The sequence below is a fragment of the Bos taurus genome, chromosome 27 (genome assembly GCF_002263795.3).
Source record: "Bos taurus isolate L1 Dominette 01449 registration number 42190680 breed Hereford chromosome 27, ARS-UCD2.0, whole genome shotgun sequence".
Classification (NCBI taxonomy): Eukaryota; Metazoa; Chordata; class Mammalia; order Artiodactyla; family Bovidae; genus Bos; species Bos taurus.
The window spans coordinates 28,482,131-28,507,017 of NC_037354.1; the positions used below are offsets into that span (position 1 = coordinate 28,482,131).

General features: G+C 36.6%; 1 protein-coding gene across 10 annotated transcripts in view; it reads left to right on the forward strand.

Annotated features, from left to right (window-relative positions):
* NRG1 (neuregulin 1) overlaps positions 1-24,887 on the forward strand; it is a 233,943-nt gene that overhangs the window by 60,978 nt on the left and 148,078 nt on the right. For 7 of the 10 annotated variants that reach the window (XM_005226079.5, NM_174128.3, XM_005226080.5 and 4 more), the window contains exons 3-5: positions 4,572-4,693; positions 14,101-14,151; positions 16,167-16,217. In XM_005226079.5, coding sequence (XP_005226136.1) covers positions 4,572-4,693; positions 14,101-14,151; positions 16,167-16,217 — 224 coding nt within the window. The remainder of the gene's footprint in view (positions 1-4,571; positions 4,694-14,100; positions 14,152-16,166; positions 16,218-24,887) is intronic. The other 3 variants (XM_024986179.2, XM_024986180.2, XM_059882163.1) reach the window with 1 other exon arrangement.

The following is a 24,887-nucleotide window of genomic DNA, read 5'->3' on the forward strand; positions in this document are numbered from 1 at the left end:
CTTAGGGATCAGAAGAATGGGATTATATAAACTGAGTTGATCCTTTCTATATGCATTTAAGTTGCCTTTACCTGTAAAATATGGTGGAAGAATTAAGTATGAAAAATGAGATAAGCAGCTATGGAAACCTTGAATCTATCTTGTGAGTGAGAACTAATTAAAAGAACACAGATTGCATTTTGATATAAAAAATGAAGTTAATCTTTATAACTTCCATGTATAAATGTTTTATTGCTTTATTGTTACATTGTATCATTTTTTCTTATTCCAAGACAATGCATGCTTATTAGGAAAATCTAAAAATTGCAGGAATTTAGAATGTCATTATAATAGTAGCGGACACTTACTGGGAGACTACTCTATTTCAAGCATTGTTTTAAACACTGTGTATGAATTAACTCTTTGAAAGCTTTTAGAAAATGAAAATCCACCAAAACATGCACCCCTCCCAGAACCCCAGATAACTCACCAATTAAAGAGCAAAAGGTTAATTTTGTGATTGGGAGTTCATTCATTCTTCCAAGTTAACTTTATTCTTATAGACAAGATATAGTAGCCTATTGAAGAAAGTAAAATAAAACTATAGCCATATTTATTAAGGCCCCAAATGGTTGCAATGTGTAATTTTCAAGAAAGGTTTGTCTGTTTCTACTCTCTCAGTATTTCCCATTCCTGCTCTAAGACCCACGGATTGAAGAATCTCACAGTTAAATATATCATTATAGTTCAAAGGAGTTTTTTGTGTCCCTAGAGAAATTTGAGTTTCCATTGAACTGCAAAAAGGATTGCCAACCTCTTTAACATAAATGCTTTCTCTCTTCATAATGTTTTTAAATATGCAGCTCTCATTTAAGCTTTCGTTTAAAAACAGGATTTATTTTTTCAAAACTAATTGAAACCACTGATCTAATTAAATCTTTTCTGCATAGAGATATTCTTGTTAGGAACTGCTTGACAGGTGGCAGTCCAGACTTGAATCTGTCTAAAGAGAAAACCTCTTTCATATGATATCCTATCCTTTTTGAACACTGTAAAGGTCCTTCCTTATATATCATCCAAAATATGCCTTCTTTTTCCTGTAAGACATAATTCTACCTTCAAGAGCTTCACCAAATAATTTCCTTTTCCAGATAATAAAGATGGAATATATTTATATATATCTTGTTCATAGCTCCCTGCCAGTGGAACCTCTCTTACTTTAATAGCATCTTCTCTGGTGTTAAGATATCTAGGCCCTATTCAATTCTGATCACCTTCTAAAGTCCTCTAGCTGTTGATATTATTTTTTAATCAAATGCCACTTTGAAGCATAATTCAATACTCCAGATACGATCCAGCCTATGAGCAGTGTATTGAGACTTTTATCCAATTTGATTTATGCTCTTTTAATATTAATTTGGCCATACAGTGGTACTTTTTTCTTCTTTTTTAAACAGTTGTTTAAAATGGAGTAATATTAAACATGTGGCTGATGGAAATATATTTTTCTGTATACATTGTTGTCAAGGTTCTTCTTTCCCAACCTGTATTTCTTCTACAGATTTTTGAACCTGAATGTATTTGTTATGCTTATCTTGATTACACTGATTCTTGATCTTGGCCCATTGATGCACAGTCCTAGAATTCCCAAGGGTGTCTCTACAGAACAGATTTCTTAGTCACTTCTCATGCCTGCCTTAGAAATTCACTGTAACTGTATAAAAATGACTAAGAGGTAGGTTGTAAAGAAATCTGTTTGTTTAACGAAACATTTGAGCGCAGAAAATTTCTTTTTTTTTTCTTATTGTCTTTCTATTTCTCTGTTTTTTAATTTTTTTATTGGAGTATAATTGCTTAGAATGGCAAACCACTCCAGTATTCTTGCCTGGGAAAATCCCATGGACAGAGGAGCTTGGTGGGCTACAGTCCATGGGGGTTGCAAAGAGTCAGACACAACTGAGCATGCACGCATGATTGTTTTACATTGTTGTGTTAGTTTCCACTGTACAACAGTGTGAATCAGCTATATATATATACACACACACACATATATCCATATATACATATATCTATTATACATGTATCTATTATACATATATCTACATATACATACCTATATATACATGTATCTATATATACAAATATATACATGCATATATATATATATATATTTCCAGCCTCCCTGTTGAGCCTCCCTCCCTCCAGCTCCCTCCCACCCCTCCAGGTCATCACAGAGTACCAAGCTGTGCTCCTTGTGTGACAGCAGCTTCCCACTAGCTCTCTGTTTTAAACATGGTAGTGTATGTATGTCAATTCTAATTCCCCAGTTCATCCCACCTTCCCCTTCTCTCCCTGTGACCACAAGTCCGTTCTCTATATCTGTGTCTCTGTTTCTCTTTTTAAGTGTAACATTTATTTACATTCCCTGGAAGAGTATTCCAATAAACACTGCCCAGGTCTTTAGGAGAAGTTTGAGTTTAAGAGCTATCCCTGTCAGATTAACTATAAGTTAATGTTAACTGTAAATTTCATTACCTTATTTCTTTAAGAAGATTCTCCTGAGAGAGGTACTCAAGGCTGGCAGAATTTAGATCAAAGAGAGAGAGCGAGCGAGCAGCTCCAGCCACATGATCGTGAGAGGCTTGATGCAGGAATTGGCACTTGAGGTCGTCCTTAAAGATTGGCTGGGGCTTCGCTAGTAGCTCAGACGGTAAACAATGTGTCTGCAATGCAGGAGACCTGGGTTCAATCCCTGGGTTTGGAAGAGCCCCTGGAGACGGGAACAACTACCTACTCCAGTATTCTGGTCTGGAGAATTCCATGAGGTCAAAAAGAGTCAGACACAACTGAGCAACTTTCACTAAGATCAGCTAATATCTTGATGGGTCAGAATACAGGGTCTGCATTCTTAGGAAGAAGAAATACACAAGCCAAAAAGCACGAAGATGGCAGGGCATAAATCTTACACATGCAGGTCGTGGAGGGTGGATTAATTCAGTAGATTGGAGGAGGAGAAGAGTTGAAATTAAATTTGAAACAATTGATCCAACCTGATTAGTTAATATTATATGACAAGAAGAACCAGAAAATTCACTTAAAATTAGGAAGGTGTAATTTACAGGAGGACTTCCCTCGTGATTCAGCGGTAAACAATCCACCTGTCAATGCAGGAGACGTGGCTCTTATCCCTGGGTCAGAAAGATCCCCTGGGGAAGGAATGGCAACCCACTCCAGTATTCTTGCCTGGGAAATTCTTGCCTCTCTCCCATGGACAGAGGAGCCTGGCAGGTTATAGTCCAGGGGATCGCAAAATGTCAGAGAGGACTTAGCGACTCAATAACACCATCAACAAATTTACAGGAGGTTTGCGTGTAATTCTGAGTTGCTATCTTTGCTTCCTGCCCTGTTTTCTCCCTGTTGTCTTCCTCTCAGGAATCCAGACTGTCAATATCAGGCTCCTGTATATAAGGACACTTTAGAAAGGCTTTAATAAATCCTGAGCCAATCCCAGTAGTTTTAAGTTTTTAAATCATAGGCACTGCTTAAATTATAGGCTTGTGCAATAGTAAAGCATAGACAGATGCAAATCACAGTGTTGCCCATGTTCAGAAAGAGTGCCAAATATTGATTTAATATGTAGTTTTATGAAAGTGTGTGTTATTGTTGCACGAATATTTATTTCAATATTAAGAACCATTTGTGTGGTATGGTGCTCCCAGCAATGAGAATCGTTTCAAAGAATGACAAATTCCTTTGCTTTTGAAAGTATTAAATTCTCTTCATTCAAAATTAACATAATTCTTGATGTCATTCTACTAAGAAAGGAAGTGTAGAGCATTTTAATCTAGTCTAGCCTTCACTGAAGTATCTATCCTTACCAGATTTATAAGAAACAGCTTTACACTTTTAACTTCCTTAATTAACCCTATTGGCTACTGACACTGAGATATAGAGAGGAAAGAAAACTTAACATTTGGATGAAAAAAATATTCTGAAATGTAATGTGGTTAGTGGTAGTGTTAGAGGAATAAGTGGTAGTGTTAGAGGAATAAAAAGAAAACTTAGAAAAGAATTCCTTCAAATTGCTGATCTGGGTGATGAAATTAAGACTATGTCCAGGGTGTAATTTAAATGAGATGTATCTCACTTTTGGTGTGATTTTGGTAAAATCATGAATGTATATATAGATATATGTATATATATCTACTAGTCAGTTGTGGGGGGTTTTTTTAAAGATTTTTTGGATGGACACCATTTTTTAATTAATTCATTAATTTTGGACTGTGCTGGGTCTTTGTTGCTGCGCCAGGGCTTTTTCTCGTTGCAGAGAGCAGGGGCTTCTGCTCCTTGTGGTGCACTGCCTCAGTACCTCCAAGGCATGTGGAATCTTCCCAGACCAGGAATCAAACCCATGTCCCCTGCGTTGGCAGGCAAATTCTTAACCACTGGACCACCAGGGAAGTCCAGTCAGTTGTGTGAGTGTAGAGTGAGAAGGGGGGAGTTTGAAAACTCTAAAACTACAGAGACTGTATTTTGATGATCATCATAGTTCTGTGAAATATACTTAAACCGCTTTGGTCCTGATCTTGTAGGAAGTCAGAACTTCGCATTAGCAAAGCGTCACTGGCTGATTCTGGAGAATATATGTGCAAAGTGATCAGCAAACTAGGAAATGACAGTGCCTCTGCCAACATCACCATTGTGGAGTCAAACGGTAAGAGATGCCTACTGCGTGCTATTTCTCAGTCTCTAAGAGGAGTGATCAAGGTATGTGGTCACACTTGAATCACGCAGGTGTGTGAAATCTCATTGTGAACAAATAAAAATCATGAAAGGAAAACTCTATGTTTGAAATATCTTATGGGTCCTCCTGTAAAGCTCTTCACTCCATAAGGTGAAATAGACCTGAAATATATATAGATTATTTAAAAAGGATTGGAATAATATCATGAATAGCAGAGAGAGAATGGATTGCTAAAAGAAAGAGATTATACATCCACTCTAAGTTAGTCAGGGACAGCAGGTAAGTTTTTTGCTCTGTCGAAACAGAATATGTATGTATGTATGTGTGTGTATATATATATATATAATTTATATACAGAATATATATTGTATATATTTCATGCTAATGTGTATTATGTATGAATATATGTACATTGTGGATGTGTAAACAGAATACAATCCTGACTTAGTCCTGGCAATTTTTATGTTCTTATATATGTTTTCAATATGTCTGGCTCTAGATAGTAGAAAGTTAAGGTTATCAGGGCTTTTTTGAGCCCATTAATTCAGAAATCAAGAGTCTTAGAGGCAAAGCATTTTTTTACTCACTTGTATAGGCTTTATAAATAAGCATTATATAGGTTTCAGCTTCTGTTTTCCTAAGAGCAGTGCCAGGGACTATTTGTTAAACAAATGAATACCTTGGAGACAGAAGGTGCCCCCTATCCTCTGACAACCTCTCTGAGTTATCTGAGGAAGCGTAAAGGAAGGGCATAGCTGGTGGCTCTCTGTTCACGATCCCTTAGTACTCCACAAAGTGATGGAGTCATTCATCTGTAGAAGCTGATGACGAGCTAGCAGTGAGCATCTCTTGAAACAATAAAATACTGCTTTGAAACCTTTGGTGCTGTTTTGGATGATGGCGCTGGACTGCTGTCTTCACAAGCCTTGTCATCTATTATAAAACCAAGCATGACTGCACCACTTCTAGGCAGGTGATGAGAAAGAATGCCCACTGCAAAGGCCTGATCTCTTAAAGTGATAAGATAAAATTACAGAGCCAAGAAGGGAAGAACGAAAGTACTCTTAGGGGTTAACTCCTTAGGAGACTGGTGTGGTTTGATTCAGTTGATAACAGGATAGAGAGAAGGGAGTGAGATAAAAATATGGAACCAGGGTTGGGAGTATTCAGGTTAATTCCTAGTCTTCTGTGGACTTCCCAATGCATTGCTGTATATTGCAGTGTAATCAAAATTCATTTCTTTCATTTTAAATACCTCCCTCCACAGAAAGTAAAAGACAACAGTGAAAACTGGTTTCCATGATTATTTTTAGGGGCCGTGTTTACTGTATATAAAGTGTAAAAGCCATTTAAAATTTATGTGAGTAAATATAACGTCACTTTACTTTTTAATCAGCATAGGTAAAGCAACAGGGTTTTGCTTGTGTTATTTTTTTCCACTTGGAATTTTATACAATGCAACTAGAAATGCAAATTTGAAATTTCAGTGACTTATCTTTTCTTTCTATAATACCATGTTTAATAGCTTTTTCTCAGTTTGTCAGTGACTTGCTTCAGTGCATCTTCTCCTGGTAAAGGCTCCTGAATTATGATTTGGACACTCAGATTAGATTTGTGTAGCTATGTATACTGTAAAGTCCCAGGAAAATAGAATTAAAGTGTCATAGTTTCACTGAGTGTATACAGTAGGATTATATTTAATATTCCACATTTTCTGAATTGCAGTATTAAGCAGTGAATTACTTACCACTATTTTATTCTTGGCAAAAACTCATAGGATTTCTTTTTATTAATTTGGGGGTGCTGAAGTTTTGGTAACAGTTTTTCACATCCCTTTCATGGGAGAGATATTCAGCTTATTTTCCATGTTAATTTATTTAAGAATTGATCTCAAATTTGAATGTAGTATTGAATTATAAAGTGTAGAGAAATGAAAATAGGGATGTTTTGGGTAATCAATCTTTTTTACCTGACAAGAAAAAAGAGAAGCTTATGAAATATTGTCAGGAAATCATCCTTAAAACAATCAACTAAAATTCCTTAAGGACTAGAAGGGAGGAATGAAGAATCTCAATTACTGGGCATGGTGGTTGTTTTTATTTTCTTCTTAAAACGTTAAGACTAGTTCTTCCATATCCAACCTTCTCATTGTATTTAAAAAGAAATAGAAACCTAAGATTTGTTTTAAATTCCTTACTTCCTGGTTCAGTACAGCTTGCTCAATACCAGACTGTGTGTTTGTGAATGTTTAAGGTTGATTCTTCGATTTGTGAAGGACAACAACTGGAAAAAACAAAAATGGTGTGAGGCGGAAAGAGAGAAGGATTCCACTGGGATGAACTAGAGCTTCATTATAACTGGGGCTCCAGGAGAAAGTGGTACCTAGCAAGTGGTACCTAGGGATGTTTACAAGTTTAAACATCAGGAATTTTTGGCTTTTCTCTCAAGTCTGCCCTTCAGGTGCCCAGATGCATTCTTGACTCGCCGACTCTTTCTTATATTTTCCAACCTCTCCTGCTTTCACTTATGCGCCTTTATAATTCCAAACTTTGACCTGATTACGGCTCCATTTGGCCATATTCTTCTTCATGGTTCTTTTGAAGGCATCCTTTCAGTTTTGACTCCGGCTATGTGATTGTTGCCTCAGGGGCCAAATCAGATTCCCCATAAGAATCTTACTGGCAGAGCTGATCATGTCCGAAGATCCATAGAGCTTACAGCTCATCAGCGTGTTCTCCCCAGGTCCCCACCACAGCCCCAACCCAGGAGAGTGAAGCCGGAAACATGGCTGCCTAGAAATGCTCCTCTTTTCCGAGGCTGTGGGTCAGACATGCAGTTCATCAGGGCCTGTACTCTCAGGCACCAGGACAGACAGGGCCAGAGCATCCTGCACATTGGGAAATGCTCTTTTCTCCCTGCATCTCAGCAGCTTGGTTGTAGCACCACCAGAAGGAAAATATGTAATCATTCTGATGTTCACCCTTTTCTACCGTGATCTATGAATTTGCTATATTCAGCTCAAGGTTGGTTATCCAAGAAATCTCAGCTCAGATCCTGAGCTCTCAGGGACTCAAATTCACTACCTTCATGTTGTCAGGTTCCTGTCTTCCAAGATTCTGAGCAGAGGTTGCACAGAAACACTCTTTCAGAGAGAAAAAGAACGCTCTACTGTGGTTGTAAGCTGTCACTCAGCCAAACCATTTCTTCTTAGATATGTATTTACCGTTGACTTGGGCTGAGAGAGTAGAATTCTCAAGAATCTCCCCCACCCCCTACCATAATGAGAGTGTTAGGGGGAAAAAAGGTCTTAAAAATAAGAACGTGTTGCCAAAATATTATACGATGTAGAACTCCTCTTGAGATTTTATGTTGTCTGTGGAATATTAGTCATTTTGTTTGTTTTGCATGGTCTCACTCATCTCTCCCATATTTCTCCAATAAATATATAACTATGGCTTGATAATTTCTATGTAGCTTGGCTTGATGAAAGATCCTGGAATACAGCCCTGAGCTAATTATCCTAGCTCTGTGCAAAGGATTTCTTTTGATTTACTTAAATTCTCACACCAGTGCTTTCTTTGCATTAAGATGTTTAGAATATATTTTAGGACAACATTCTAGGAGAAATGGCAGGAGTTAGAGGGAGAAATACACGAGAGACTGTGTTTTCTTTCCTCCTTAGGAGAAAAAGAAAAATTTAGCAAGTTGAGCTTACTGTTGGACACTATTTTTAATCCCATTATGACAGCTCTGTAACTATTAGAATGAAATGAGCACCGATCGTAAAGATCTTCCATCTAATGTTATAAACATCCTAAAATGAAACTCACTGTTTAGATCTGCTTAGATTAACAACTAGACATAAATGAAATAATAGAAAAAGACTGAGAAATTCTCTGAGAAATTCCCCTTGAATCATTATATGCGTGAGTGATACAATGATCCGATTTCCAATGTTTTCAAGCATTTAGAAAAGAATGTAGATTCGGCTAGTCATTTTTTTAAGTATTTTGGAAATTTATATGTTTTCTGCCTTTTCCAGTGCCTTTTAACCCCTACCTTATTTGGAAATAAGAACCTGTCATACAGAAACATATATAAACCTGTGCAGTCTGCTGATGACCTCTGAGACTATGTCAGTCTAACAGTCCATTTGAGTTTTCATACAAAGAAGGATCTCAAAGGCGGTCATCATTACATGATAGATTATAGGTGAATTCTTTTCATGAATTCAAATACAGTGGTTTAAAAGGCCGCATACACCATGCTCAAATAGACCCTACGCTATATGTTCATTTTCAGTTGTATTTTATTTGGCTTGGTCTTTATAGAGGAAACATTAATTTAGCCATGACTTCGTATCTAAGAAGCTCTTAAAAACTCCTGGGCATCAGATTAGGGAAGAGAATAATAGACCTAACTAGTTTTCAAATTAATTAAGTACTGCTGTCTTTTCAAAGATTGATACAGGAGACTATACAACTAATCAATCATATTTTCTACTAGGTTTTCTTTTTTTAATCAGGAGAAAAATTATTTGAGTGAGATTCAAGATCCCATAGGAGCCATGGGGCTCCTGGCAATAAAATAGCTGTTTCATTTTAGATGATCAGAAAAAAATTATTTCCACAAAATTTGATTAATGTATCAACTGTTCCTTTAAAGAGTTGGCTCATATGGATAACCAACATTGACAGTGTTGTTAGAAATGCCATGATATTGGTGAACAGCTTATGTTGTTATTGTTGTTCTGTCACGAAGTTTTGACCCATGAAAGCCAGGCTTGCCTGTCTTTCACTATCTCCTGGAGTATGCTCAAACTTACGTCATTGAGTCGGTGATTCCATCCAACCATCTCATCCTCTGTCGCCGTCTTCTCTTTTTGCCTTTAATCTTTCCCAGCATCTGGGTCTTTTCCAGTGAGTTGGCTCTTCGCATCAGGTGGTCAAAGTACTGGAGCTTCAGCTTCAGCATCAGTCCTTCCGATGAATATTCAGAATTTATTTCCTTTAGGACTGACCGGGTTGATCTCTTTGCTGTCTCAGGGACTCTCAAGAGTCTTCTGCAGCACCACAGTTTGAAAGCATCAATTCTTCGACACTCAGCCTTCTTTATGGTTCAACTCTCACATCTGTCCATGACTACTGGAAGAACAATAGCTTTGACTAGATGGATCTTTGACTATAGGAGCAACCTATAGTGATACTAAGAAGTACAGAGTTTGTGTAGCAATCTCCATGTATATTGCATCACATAGGATTCCCATGAAGGGTGGTATGCAAGAGAAGTTTGAGTGGAAAAGAACTCTCTTTTCAATGCATAGTATTCATCCTGCCTCTATGCCATTTGTTAATTCCAAAATTTCTCAATTGCTTAACTCATTATTGACTAGAAACATATTAAAGTGTCTTTCGTTGCTCAAGTGTTATTGACTGGAGACATTTCAGTATTCACTTACATAACAAATCACAGGCCACAGGCATTAGTTTCTACAAAAATCCCCCAGTCAATACCATGCTAAAACTAACACTTATTATGAGCAAGAATTCAGATGCTTAAATATATTCCTGAAGTCATTTTTACTAGTGCTAATAAATAAGTATGCCCATCTTAAATCTTTAAAAATACTTTATCACTATTTTCAAATGTACAGCAATGACCTGTAATTTTAGAATAATAAAGAGTCACATAATTGGATTTTAAATACACACAGACACATCATATGTATGCTTATATTTGTTTATGTATTTTGCTAAATAGTTATATTTAGTATATTGTGCTCACAATGAATTCTCAAGCAAGTCATGCATACATAATAATTAGAAAAATTCCTTTCCAGAAGGTGTTATTTTTAAGACAGGGCAATTTTTCTTGAGACCAGGTCCAGTTTATTAAACAAGCAAACATACAAATATATTAATGTTTCATATGTTTACCTGTCTATGCAGCATAAATTGCTCAGCTGTGTTCAGTTCTTGATGATTCTAAGTCTTTATTAATTTTCCCCAATGAAGGGGGTGTCCTTTATCAATTAACAAAATTTACCAAATTACTCAGGGGGAAGATATGTTGCTTAAATATCAAGGAGACTGCAGGACTTGATAATTTTTAAAAAATCTGTAATTGTTACAAGATTATTTTCAGTCACCACTATAACAAGAGCTAATGTGCTCAGTCTGTACATTCTACCCCAAATACACATAGAAATGTTTCCTGAGTGGCTTTAATCAAAAAGATTTTTATTAGCAAGATTCTTTTAGTATAGATGTGTACAAGTTCTTAGCTTGTAGTTATCTAGTCACTAAGTCATGTCTGACTCTTTGCAACCCCGTGTACTGTAGCCCGCCAGGCTCCTCTGTCCATGGAATTTTCCAAGCAAGAATACTGGAGTGGGTTTCCATTTCCCCCTCCAGGGGATCCTCCCGACTCAGGGATCGAACTCATATCTCTTGCATTGGCAGGCGGATTCTTTACCACTGAGCCACCAGGGAAGCCCATGAGCTTATATTACCTCCAAGATAATTCAAAAGGTTTTTATTTGAAACCATAATCATTAAAGATATTTTTAAGGTCTCCAGGATAAATATCTAATTTTAGGAAAGGAGGTTATTTTAAGTTTTCTGTGTGTAGACACATTTTTGTACTAACCTCCTGTTCTGGTAGTTTTATGTGTCATTCACTAAAAAAGGAAATATTTTTAACCTTTCCTCCCATTGAGATATCTTTTATGCTCTGAGATAGAATAGCTCTGAATGTGGGTTTGTGGGTTTCTTTATTTGGTTTTTTTGGTTTGTTTTGGAAGGTCACAGTGAACAACTACTTGGTTTGTCAAAAATAAATTTTAAGAGAGTCTTGATCTTCATACTAGGATTGGGACTCTGGCCCAATCCTTGTGACCCTGAGCTTCCTGTTTCTGGCTGGCTATTGTGTCACTGATGAGTCCAAGCACAGAATGAGGAAGCATCGCTCCCCATGTGGGTACTTGCTTGGAAACTTATAGAAAAAGACAAATGCTGTGAATCTTTCATAATATTTTTCTTCGATTAGATTTTTTTCCCCCAAAAGGAACATTTTTATTTTCTGCAGCCCATATCAAGAAAGCTAGCTGTACCCACTTCAGAAACAAGTTATTGCCATATTGCCAACTTGGAGTATCCTCTTTATTGTTTTATTTTTTTAAAGTGAGTATACAATTTATTTAACATTCAGACGTCATTAAGACGTGCAATATGGCAGTTTTACTAAGGGTTTAACTCTACCTGGGATGATTGCTTGCTAGGGCTTAGCAACAGGGTCTAGTTCACACTTAGTGCTGATTAAATATTTTACTGAATGATTATAATACCAAGCAAGATGTATTCAAAGGCTTTCATAAAAAATCAATTTTAAAGGCCTTCCTATTCAGGCTAATGACAAACACAATACGGCAGACATGTCAGTTCAACATAATTGACTGATATTATATATCACTTATATCTTTTAGTCCATCAGTATATTATGAAATGATACAGGACATCTAATAAAACCATTTCTACAGAGCCAAGAAATAAATTTCCAAGAAAGAGTGATTTTACAGACCCCGTCTTTTATATCCAATGCCAGTAGGCTAACTCTAAAGAGGATAAAGCCAATGGCTTTCCTGTCCAGGGTTCATGATTCCCTGGTGGTCCAGTGGTTAAGACTGTTCTTCCAATGCAGAGGACATGGGTTCCATCCCTGGTTGGGGAACTAAGGTCTCACCTTCTACATGGCTTGACTGAAAAAAACAAAAAAACAAAACCCCTGGAATATCCTCTTTAGTGGTTGTTGCTTGAGAATGTCCCAAGAACATTATACATCCTCACATACAGATTCCTTTCACTGTGTCCCATTTTCAGTAGGTGTAAGAGCTGATATAGGCCACTGGTGGCTTGATAATCTTGCACCTTGAGTGGTGTGTCTTCCTAATGCCTCATTCGAGAGGACCGTCCGTATTAATTTGCAAGAGAGAAAATATAATTGGTCTTACTAAAGATGTATTTCTGATGTTTATATATACTCATTTAACTTGATGCTTATTCTTAAACATACCTACTGAATCTCAGAAGCCATTTTTTTTTTCCAATTCCACAAACCATTTATCCTTAGAGCCTCTGAACTTGAAGTAATATTGCCACTTAAATTAATTCATCTTACCTACTAGTCTAGTTCTAACAAGGAAACCCTAAGTGGTCATATCTGTATTTAAAGATGATTCTATTGGTCATGAACTTTTCCAACTACATGATTAACAGGCTATTAATTCCAACATAAAATGATAATATATGACATACTTAGGATTTTAGTGCAGAGGAGCCTGGCAGACTACAGTCCGTGGGGTCACCAGAGAGTCAGACACTACTTAACTACTAAACAACATAGTATTTTAGTAGAATCTAGTAACTTTTAAAATATATATATACATATATATATGTATATATATATATCACAGATTCAACTTTTCTTTTTGTCCTGGTTAGTAATAGTGAATAATAGAATATCATTAAGTCATCTGACAATAATAATACACACAGTGATGGTTAAATAATACCCACTGTTGCATCTCTACATCTTGCCAGGCTTCATAAACCTTTGCCTTACTGAAAACATTAGATTTTAACAGCTCTTTTTGGAAGGACTGAATGAATACAGAGTTAGACAACATATTCATCCTTCAGGCCATCATAAAAGGCAGTAAGAAAGCACATCAAAGATTGAACAGTACTGTCACAATTCCCATGATGATGGTGTGTCCAGAAGTGTGCAGGTCAATTCTGCATGTCCTTGAGTTGGAAGCTGCCTACTTGCTCTGTACCCTGCCCTGAGTAGCTGAAATGATCAGACACTTGTATGATTACCATTGGCAATTTTATGTAGCATTTGATGCCAGAATCTGATGTTTTTCATCAATCCCAACTAGAAACATTACTTGCTTTTGATTTGGGCAGAAGTGGAATTCTCCAGAGCTCCCTAATTTAAAAATATTGACCACAACTTTGATCCCCCGGCTTTGATTTTTCCTGATTTGGCCATTTCTATCTTCCTTTCTGAAGAGGAGCCCGCTGTCTCTTTGCTATATATATTCTTCTCCACTGAGCCCAGTGGGGGCAGGGACTTCTTGCTAATTATTCTGTCACAGCCCATCTCCTGCTCTTGGCCCAAGAAAGAAAAACTACTTATTTGGACAGTCTTCTTTTCGCGTTTCTCACTCTCTGTGTGGATAAAGCCGGGGCTTTCATCACCTCCTTGCAATACTTCCTTCTTTAAACACATTTTTTGGTTTGCAGGCAGGCTGTGGAGCTGACTCCCGGCCTCCTGACTGTACATCGTAATGTCCTATCAACTTTTCTTTTTTGCAGAGATCACCACTGGCATGCCAGCCTCAACTGAGACAGCGTATGTGTCTTCAGGTAAGGAAAATAAGCTTGTCGAGTTTTACTAACCAGAACGACAGGCATCACAGCTGGCTCTTCCTTCTACTAATCAGAACCCCTTCTGCATCCACGTTTCAGCTGCTCCTGTTTTCTGCGCCAACATTTTTTCTCCAGTTCATTCTGCCTTTTTTGGATTTTCTTTAAAGGAGTACAGTTCTTGCTGTGTGTCTGAACTTGGACCTGAGAGGCATGCATGAGAAAAAGAAAACTAGATGCAACTTAAGGAGTACTACACCAGGAAAGGAGATATCTGGGTTGTAACTTCAGCTTTTACATCTTTCTAGGAGTTTCTCTTAGTGGGCTCTGCCCTCCTTCATCCATCACAGTTCATTCCTGGATAAAGTATCACTGTCTGACCTCTGACCTTTGGGCTCTTAATGCTCAGTTGTCAGTCACTGAAGTTGGGCAGAAGCACTGTTATAGGCCTGACTTTTTAAAATGCTGTTGCTTTTTTCTTTTTGGTTTGTTTGGTTTTGTTTGTTTCTCACTTGCCTGTAATATTTGCTGATAGCAGTTGTGATCTGAGCATATATTAGCTACTGAAAACCCAACTCTACTAACCCATGTATAACCCTAATTCATTGATTTCTCCACTAGCCGTGAATGTCATTCATCTGGTGTGAATTTAATTTTTTTTTTTTTTTACTTTTTCTTATCCTTTGTGATTCTGTAGTTAACAAAACCTTTAGCATATTTACAAATAAATATTTAATCTCAGAGGCCATGTGATTTAACAGCCATTTTCTATCTTACCTTCCCCAGTTTAGCCTCTTCTCTTCAAAGCCATTGTTCAAAATCATAAGAGCTAACTTTCTCTATGTCTTAGCCACTTTGACCATATTTAGGGCTTATGCTTGTGTTGCAAGGTGGTATGATCCTGGAGTATAAGAGGATCTCACTTTTCTGAGTAGCAGAAAAAGAATGAGAGAGAGAGAGAGAGAAGGAATATAGAGAGATGGAGATAAGAAAAAATTTGTAGAGTTTCTGAATTTCCTCACCTTTCACTCTGACATTTCTTTAATGTACGGACTTCATTTTCTGACCCCAGTTGGTGCTGTTACAAATCTGAGCTTTTAGATTTATGGGCTGCTTGCCTTGGGAATTTGGAATGACTGTAACTATTATTTTCGGCTATGTGACTTGAATCTTTATAGCTTTATGGTTGCTGAATTTCAATCCTTCTTTGATACTGAGTTGTTCTTAGTTCTTACTCATAAAAACCTTTAGGTCTCGTGCTTTTTTTTTTTTTGCATGAGATATGTTTTATGTTCTGCTTTACCTAAATATGGTCTCATGCTTTTTTTTTGCATGAAGTATGTTTTACGCTCTGCTTTACCTAAATACTGGTTTTCCTTCTTTAGCCTTACCATCTAAGAGAATCAAGCTGCTGTGCAACCCCAATGATTGTATTATGTATTTATTTAGTACGTTTTGTTTGATCCTAATGTAATCGCTCTAGTGGACCTTGCATGGACTATATTCAGCATCGTGTTTGGCCAGAATGTTTATGCAGAGCAGTTTGCCTGAAAATATTTTCATCCTTCTTTTTTTCCTCTAAGCATGAAAGTTGCCTTTCATTCTCTCTGAATGTGGAGAGTGTTCTCTTTGGTTTCATGTTTCTTAAAATCAAGACCAACCTAAGAAAAGGAATTGTCTGTCTTACCTGGAGTGTGGATCTGTTCAGAGTAGTGGTTCCAGGAAATTTGAAGAGAGCAGCTGGTGTGTGGAGGGGTATCTTTGCAGATGGGTACCTTTTGCAACTTTCAGAAGTCTTTGTGTCCACACTGTAGAAACATTCCTCTGTGGAATATTCAGATATTCTTTGAATGTTGCATATACCTTCCTTTGACTTTGAGATGCTTTCAGCTTTTCTGTTGCACCATTTTCTAGATCTCTTGTTCTAGATGATACCCAAGGCTGGCAAAATTTCTAATTTAAGAATCCAAGTGGCATGACTCAATAAAGCTTCATTCCACTTTTATTTTTTATAGAGTCTCCCATTAGAATATCAGTATCAACAGAAGGAACAAATACTTCTTCATGTAAGTATATTTAAATATTCTGTTGACTAGTGTTTAACCCAAGACAGTATCTGCTTCTGAAGATCATGTTCATATCTCTCCTCTACCCTTATTGGGGAATGGGGTATCAAGTTTGGGAACAGAATGGTGTTTGCTGTTTGGAATAGAAATGAACTCCTGCTCTGCTTGGGATTGATCAGATATCCCCTTCCCCTGAGATACATACATACAGTTTTAAGGTAATGTAATGTCTGTGAATGTTGGAATATAATTGCACCCATTCTGAGGCCTAGTTCTGGATGAGCAACAGAGAACATTGTCGGTTGTTCTTTGTCTCTTTACTTTTGTTTTTTTAGTGTTTCGTGATGCCTTCAGCAACTGCCTAAGGCGTGATACCCAGCTGTTTGGGATCTTTATTCCAAAGCTCCTCAGTTCTCATATAAAGTCTGTTGTGATGGATTTTGGAAACTATATATAGATGCCCTTGATTCAAATTTGATAGCAAGTGACTAATTATGAAAATGTTTGAAAGCAAGTCCCTAGGCAAGATCTCAGATTAGTTTTCAAATGTTTAATGTGAAATGTGCTTTGTGCTTGTGGAGGTCTACAACTGTTAGATTGATTGGTGCTTTGCGCTATATCAGGGGAACTTAAGAAGTTAGCAAGGACTAGTAAAAATAGTTTTGATACTTATAAATTGTGAATAGCCTAGAATTAAATTTTGATATGCAACAGGGGAGTTTATCAGGCCTTGAAAATAAAACTTACAACTACAGTCTTTCTGTCCCTGATTGTAGCTCTTTATTTAAAGCTTGTAATTATTCTATTCTAGCCCAGAGAGTGTGTTTAATGAACAATTTCCTTTCTCTATCAGCCTTGTATAAAATACTTGAACTTACTTGAGGCAATTTCCATTGTTTTGCCAATCGGTCTAAATATCCAGTTTGATTTTAAAATCCATTTGGGTTGGTGATACCCAGACTGTCACAATACGATGTCAGTGTATTTTTATTACATGAAGTATGATGTTTTGACTATACTTTAACTAGATAAAGCATTGTTTAACTGGATTGATGGCAATAATCTAGTAAGATCAAACAGGAAAGGAAATGCTCAGATTAGATTGACTTCCCCTAAGGATAAGCATTGCATTCTCCAAAATGATAATCCTTTCTGGGGAGTTTGGGATATTTGTTATTTAATTCTCATTAGGAAAAGATTAGAATAATTATGTAGATTTTAGCTAACTAGTGTTGAGGAATCATATTGAGCCTTGTTTTCTATTTTTGAGTGTTTATTAAGCAAAAGCAAACACTAGGATTTTCTCTCTGTCATTTTGTCTGGGAATCATTTCCCCCCTGCATGATTCACTGAAAAAAGTTATTGAAACTCTTGTAATTGGAACCCTTCATCCTATCATTAATGGGATGGATGTGATTCTTAAGTATATCTGAGTAATTTGGGAATGGAAGAAATACTTAGGGAACTGAAATGAATCTCTCAGTTTACATTTCTGTTCACTGCAACACTGTGGAGAGAGAAGTCATTTTGAAATTTGACTCTGATCTTTAACTCTCAGCAGAATTAGTTCCTGATACTTGGTCAGGGTTTAAAAGTAAGAAAGAAGGCTTTGTGTACCGTTGCGTTAAAACATTTCAGTGACCCATTTCCGTATGTCACTCCCCACTCCTGGGGGGGTCTCAGTAAATACTGCTGAGTTGATTAATGAATTTTTTTTTTGGCATATTGTATCCATTTAATGAATACATATTTTAATCTCAAAATTATGTTCTGTATTTTGGAAATATAAGCCAATAGTGGCAGGGTCCTAGGTCCATGCTAGCAGCATGCAATACTCAGCTCCTCCAAAGGCCATATTCAGTGGAATTCTGCACTGGGGCAGGGCTCTGATGCAAGCATATCTCAGTTTAGTAAAGGCTGGAGCTGAAACTTGAAGAACCAGCAATCATAATACCCTGGACTTAAAAATTCAAAATATATAAAAGTGTCAAAGGCCCAGGAAAAGTTCCCACAGGTCAGAAATAATCAGCCCTGAGTAGGTTTCTTTTTGCTTTGTTTCAGCCAGAAAGGAGACATGCAAAACACCTGTATGTGACTGGAGATTTTAAGAGATTCATGTTTCATCTGCAAACACTTTATCATTTTTGCCCTCTATTTGTTTTTCCTAGCATTTCATAAATTTGGTGAAATAGCAAAGATATGATACTAATCTTTCCCTTTGTAAGGCTCATTTTAACTACTTCCTCTGTGAATTTGCATTATACATTCACTCTTTTTAAAGTTGTTCATTTATAATTCTTTTAAAGTGCCTTATAATAATCTTTTGGTAAGAATTAGCATTGTTTTCCTTCATTTTATGTTATCCTTTTGTAAAGGAGGCATCTGTGACTTAAAACATATGAATACTTTGCTAAATGAGTGTCCTGTTACACATAAGTAACAGGTTGTAGAAAAGAAGAGCTTCAAATTTGCAAAAGTCAGTAGGACTATCTTGTTCCTCTTTTACACAGCATCAGCAAAAAAGTAAATTGATTGTTTAGGACAAACCTTAACGATTTCTCTCTGAATTGCCAGCTGCTGGTGACCCCATTTTGCAGACGATTTTGTCAAATGCTATAAAAAATATAATTGTTATACCAACCACTTTACTGAATTAAGTCCCATCCATTCCAATTGAATATAAAAATGAGAGAAACAAAAATAGAAAGTCTAATGAATAATAACAAGAAAGAAAATAAAGAGAACTTTCTGGAAAACAGTCTTAAATAGTAATATATGTTTCGAATCATAGTAATAGTAATAGCAAACCTTTATTGAAGGCTCACTGCATGCCAGGCAGCGTATAAGGTGATTTACATGGTTCATGGTTCTCATAAAACCTTGTTCCATTTCTCAGATGATGAAACTGATGTATTTTCTCTAAAGTTTCTCAAGCAAGATTCAAACCCAGGCAGTATGCTAGCCTGTTGTAACACATGACATTTTGTTGCCTTTAAAAAAAAAAAAAAAAAGAAGACTTTAATATGGAAAGGAATGAGATTCTGTGAATGGGTGGAAAAGTTGTCACTGATACAAAGTGGATTGAAAGTATGTGTAGTAGATTAAAGTAAATGCGTTGCCTTGAACCAGCTGAGCCCATGTAATCTTTATGTTACCCATCAAAGGGTGGTGAAGGGAAATGAAAAGAACACAGACATCAGATGGACTCATGTTCTTAAGTCTAAATACCAGTGCTGTTAATTACTGTGTATTCTTAGGCAAGTGATTCAGTGTCCTTAAGGCTCAGTCACTGTGTCTGTATAATCATGTTTATCTGAAACTATACTGAGAAGCCTAATATGAACGAATGAATGTGAATCGTTTAGCACTTAGATGGTCTTCCCCTGTAGACAGAAGAGAGCCAGTACTTGAACAATGCACATGTCTCTGAAGAAAATAGAAATGAAGGGAGTCCTTCCATTTTATTTGAGCAACATAAGAAATTATCCTTATTGTTGGAGCAGGAAGGAGTTAATGATTTTTCAGTCTAAATGGTGATGTTGGAAGTTCTATGCCAAGAAATCACTGTCTTTTCCAAAATAATATATATTCTTAGCTAAGACTGCACTGGAAAGGAACTTATCCAGGAAGTCCTCTTTGAAATCTCTGAATGAAATGAACAACTCAGTCTTTAATTTGGCACCTAAAAAAGCTAGCTGAAGGAAGAATGCCTTTTGTCTGCAGAAACATTTCTGTTATAATGAGATTTACAGCATGTTCCCTGGGAGACAGCTTGGTGCGCTGGATTGAATAGATTGGACCAGGTCTACTGGTCCATTCGTGAGCTTCAGAGCTACGGTTCTTACTTCCCCCTTCATCTATAACTGACTGACCTACTCTAAATGTAGACAGAACTGCCCAGACCTTTGCTAAATGATTCTCAGCTGGAAAAAAAATGTCATTCCAACTTCAGATCTTTTTTGGTACCAAATATGAACTCTGTCCTGTGATGGTTGAAGAGCTACTTCTGATTGAATGCAAACTGTGCTTCCAGATTTCTATAAACATGGTATTTTCAAGGGTGTGGTAATTCTGTGTCTTAGGAGAATGACAAAAAAATTGCATGCTCTTTGGCAATAAAAGAAAAACTTTCAAAGGAGATTGCCCAACTGGTATTACCTCCACTTTCCTCCTTGCCTGGAGAGTGAGTTGCAGATTTTTAGGGCAACAGAGGGACTTGGGAAAAAGTCAGGGCTTGTATGTCAGTGTTAATATTCTTACCTTCATGCTCACTTCTTTCATTTTCTATGTGAACATGTCTTACATTTTCCCTTACAACTTTCCCTTGTACTCCCTGCAACTGGAATATCATTCCTCAGTTCTGCCTTTCTAAAGGCATTCAGTGTCCCTCATTGCATTCCACTACTTGATAAAACGTTTCATCGAGCTTATAACTAAATTATCCTTACCCTTTGTATTCTGTTGAAATTAATCTGTTACAAAATTATTCTTTTGACCCATACAAATATGTGTGTACTGTGTATATATAAATAACTGATTTTTGTATCATACTGTAAATTTTATAAGATATATTTTCATATATTGAGTCATTTATTCACACAATAAATTCAATAATTCTATGACTTAGATTTCATCCCATTTGTTAGATAAGGAACTTGAGACTCAGAAATTTCTGACATATCCAAATTCAAAAACTATGTAAGTGGTAAAACAGAAATTTAAGCCTGAATCATCTGATTTAAATCATGTTGTTTTTTTAAATTAAAAAGTCTTACAGGATCCATGCAACTACCTTGAACTTCTTTTTTTTTTTTTAATAGTTAAAAGTTTTAAATTTTTATTGAGGTATTTTCAGTTGTACAGCAAAGTGAATCTGTTACACATATATGCACTTTTTTTAGATTCTTCTACCATATAGGTTATTACAGAGTATTGTGAAGTATCAAGTGCCATACAGTAGATCCTTATTAGTCACTTATTTTATATATAATAGTGTGTATGTCATTCACAGCCTTCCGGTTGATCCCTCCCCACCCCTTACCCCTTGATAACCATACGTTTATTTTCTATATCTGTAACTCCATTTCAGTTTTGTAGATGAGTTCTCTTATACTGTCTCAGATTCCACATGTAAGCGATATCATATGATATTTGTCTTTCTCTGTCTGACTAGCTTCACTCAGTGTGACAGTCTCTAGGTCTATCTGTGTAACTTGAACTTCTTTAAAAAAGGGAAAAAGAGAGCTTCTTTTAAAAAAGCATCAAAATGGAGTCTAGGTGTATAATCACACTTATACCAATTATCTCAGAGTCAACTTTTTGGTGAAATAATATACTCTCTACAATCTCCTACATAATGAAATGGACAGGAAAGTGCTGAGTTACTAGCAACATAATTCAAAGTTTTAATACTATAAAGGAGACAGAAAACAGCCTAGAATCATTCCAATGACTTGCTCTTTGACTTTGAGAATTAACCTGTTTCAAAACATTGCTATTTACAGAAGTGGGATTAAGAGCCATTGTGCTAGTAGGAATCGGATTTTCAACAAACAGGGAAATCTTCCCCAGTGGTTGTTGATGTTGGGGGTAGATGGGTAACCTTATTCTAGGATGATTACTGTTTAACCTCCTGCATGTGATGTGAAAGTCCCTCGGTCATGTCCGGCTCTTTATGACCCCATGGACTATACAGTCCATGGAATTCTCCAGGCCAGAATTCTGGAGTGGGCAACCTTTCCCTTCTCCAGGGGATCTTCCCAACCCAGGAATCAAACCTGGGTCTCCTGCACTGCACACAGATTCTTTTCCAACTGAGCTATCTGGGAAGCCTTGCATAATGTCATAAATCCTAGATATAATTTGTATGATAGCTATATTTGTTAGTATAAAATTATCAGCCCCAAAGCAATTATTTTCCTGTATTTCATTCTTTGGGGGGCTTTTTATTAGAATATTCCCTTGAACATTAGAAAAGATCCTCCATCTTTTTATCAGCTGGGAGAGGAAGGACATCTCTATTTTTCTTGCTTTTAGAGAAGAATTAAAACTATAATTAAGTGTTTTTAATCATTAGGAATAGAGCAGTGAAGTGGATTATATGTAAAAATTAAAGGAAAATTAAGTGGTGACATGAAGACAAGAGAATGGAGTCAGAGAGGCACAAAGAAAACATCAAGGAAAACAGAGCTAGCAGGATTTTGATGTTTGCTTATCAAAGTAAATGATTGACCTGGTGGATTTCTTCAGTCTTCACTTTTTTTTCAAGTTGTCTAGGGATCTTTTAAAAATGGGAAGAGGGGGAAAAAAATGGGAAGAGGGGCCTATCTATTATTAAAAGACCTGCATGCTATAGGAAGCAGTACCCCCACCCCTCAAAAAGGAGCAATAGGTACAGGAAGGGTTAAGAACAACGTCATAAAGCAGTAAGAAATATGGATGGTGATTCAACTAGAAGTTTCTCAGCTGCAGGTGATAGAAATTCAACTGCAAAGAGCTTAAATATAAATGAAGTGTACTGGCTCATAAAACTGGCCCAATTTGATCCAGAGGCTCAAATGATATGATATGACAGTTTCTCAGTCTTTATGCTTTGCTTCTCTACAAATGTTGGCTTTGTTCTTAGTGGGTTTTCTCTGTCTGATAGGGGTATAGCTGCTCATATCTTGAGGCCTCTTTCCTCTTGGTTCATAATCTAAGAAGAGAAAATCCACTTCTTATGCGAATACCAGATTTTAAGGAAGAATCTGATTGGCTCTGCTTGCTTCATATACTTACCCCTAAAATAATGACTGTATCCCAAGGAGATTAATGACTCCAATTGGGTGGGGGCTGGGTCAGATATCCACTGCTGTGTGTGTGTTTGGGTTAGTGGGACAGATGGGCTCAGTCCCTTGGGAACTAACTGCACGCTGTGGGTTCACTATAGAGAGGAGGGTTCTGTACCTAAACATGGAGAAAGTGGACCAGCCAGGCCAAACCAACATGGTCCTCTATAGCTGATGAGCAGACAAATTTAGAAGAGTCAGGAAATAGGGCTCAAAAAAAAAAAAAAGAGAGAGAGAATTTTAAAGGAAAGTTAGCAATAAATGTTATTGAAAATTATTTAATTGGGCAAACAAAATTAAAACAAATTTACCATTATGAAGAAAATAATGAGTTAAAAAATTGAAGACAACTGAAATATCATTTTTAAAGGACTCTATTAGTACCTAAGAGCTATCATCATTCTTAGGAATGCCCTCTTTTAATTTCAAAACTGTTTTAGCCTCTTCTGAAGAAAGTAGAAAAGAGTAGAAAAATGGGTTACAGTTTTCAAACCTGAACGCATGGGAAGCATTTTCAAATCAGTAAAATGTTCAGACTTTAGAGTTAAAAGCCAGAAAGTACTTCAGATTTTTTTTTAAACCTATGATTAAGTAGATTTTGAGAAATTACTAGTTTCTTTCACTAGAGTAGTTGCATGTTGATTAGGATTTTCTTTTTTTTCCAGTAAGAAAAGGAAAAGAAGCATGCTTAGTCCATTCCATTTAAGATTGCATAGAACAGTCAGCAGGTCTTTTGAAAAGTGTGAACTCACACTGATTGAGGCTTTATCAACCTCATAGATGTTAGACTAAAACCCAGAGGGAATAATGTCTCTAGTAGTTCGTCCGTGAGCATCTCCCACGGTTCTCTGCCTTATTCTTACTATAATGCCTCTAGCGTAGCCATTGCTTGGGTACTTACTTCATTTCTTTAATAGAGAGGCTGTGGATACATAGGTCAACTAATCATAAAAGAAATGCTGGAATGGCGCTTTCCATTTTATCTCTGTCAGAGGTCAACAAAATCTTAAAAACCGATAACATGGGCCAGTGTGGGTTGTAGCCTAAAGCTGTGTCCATCTTCCTTCAAGTCCATAACTGTCTCTTTTTAGGAGATTGGGTATTTAGATTGGGTTAGCTCATCAAACATGAGCTGTTGTTCTGGTTTTTGCTCAGGTATTCCAGAACCTCTTCTTCAAGCCTTGTAAAACATGACATGAAGAGAGGGAGCAAGAAGGAAGGACAGACTGGCTTTGTTAAATAAAGGAACTTTCATCTGTAATGATAAACTGTTTCATCAGTTTTTCTTTTAAGTTTTAAAAGAAATTTGGGAGCTATTAATATTTCCATTTTAATAGTAAGAATAATAATATATAGATAGGGATAAGCTAAGTGTCTACTAAGGTCAGACAGCAAGTAAGTGGTAAATTTACGATGCAGATTTGATGGGCCTGTTTCTACTATTTGATTCTTAGACCACTGAGGACTGACCTCCCTTTAATTAAAATAAACAAATAGTCAATAACCCAGTTCCTACTCTGTCCCAGCACAGTGCTAGGAACTGTGATGTGTGTTTCTTGGTGGAGGAGGTGGGTGGGAGAGGTGGGTATAGAATAGTCCTGGGGCTGAAGGAGTTTGCAGTAAAGTAGAAGAGCTTATTTGCGGCTAACTGTGCTCTTTGGATGTGAAAATACATGGTATAACAAAGTAGAACGTGGGGTGCAGACTTTTACTTTTTTATTTTTTCTTTTTTTATTTACTATTTTTTCTTTTTTTTTTAATTTATTTATTTTAATTAGAGGCTAATTACTTAACAATATTGTATTGTTTTGCCATACATCAGCATGAATCCGCCACAGGTGTA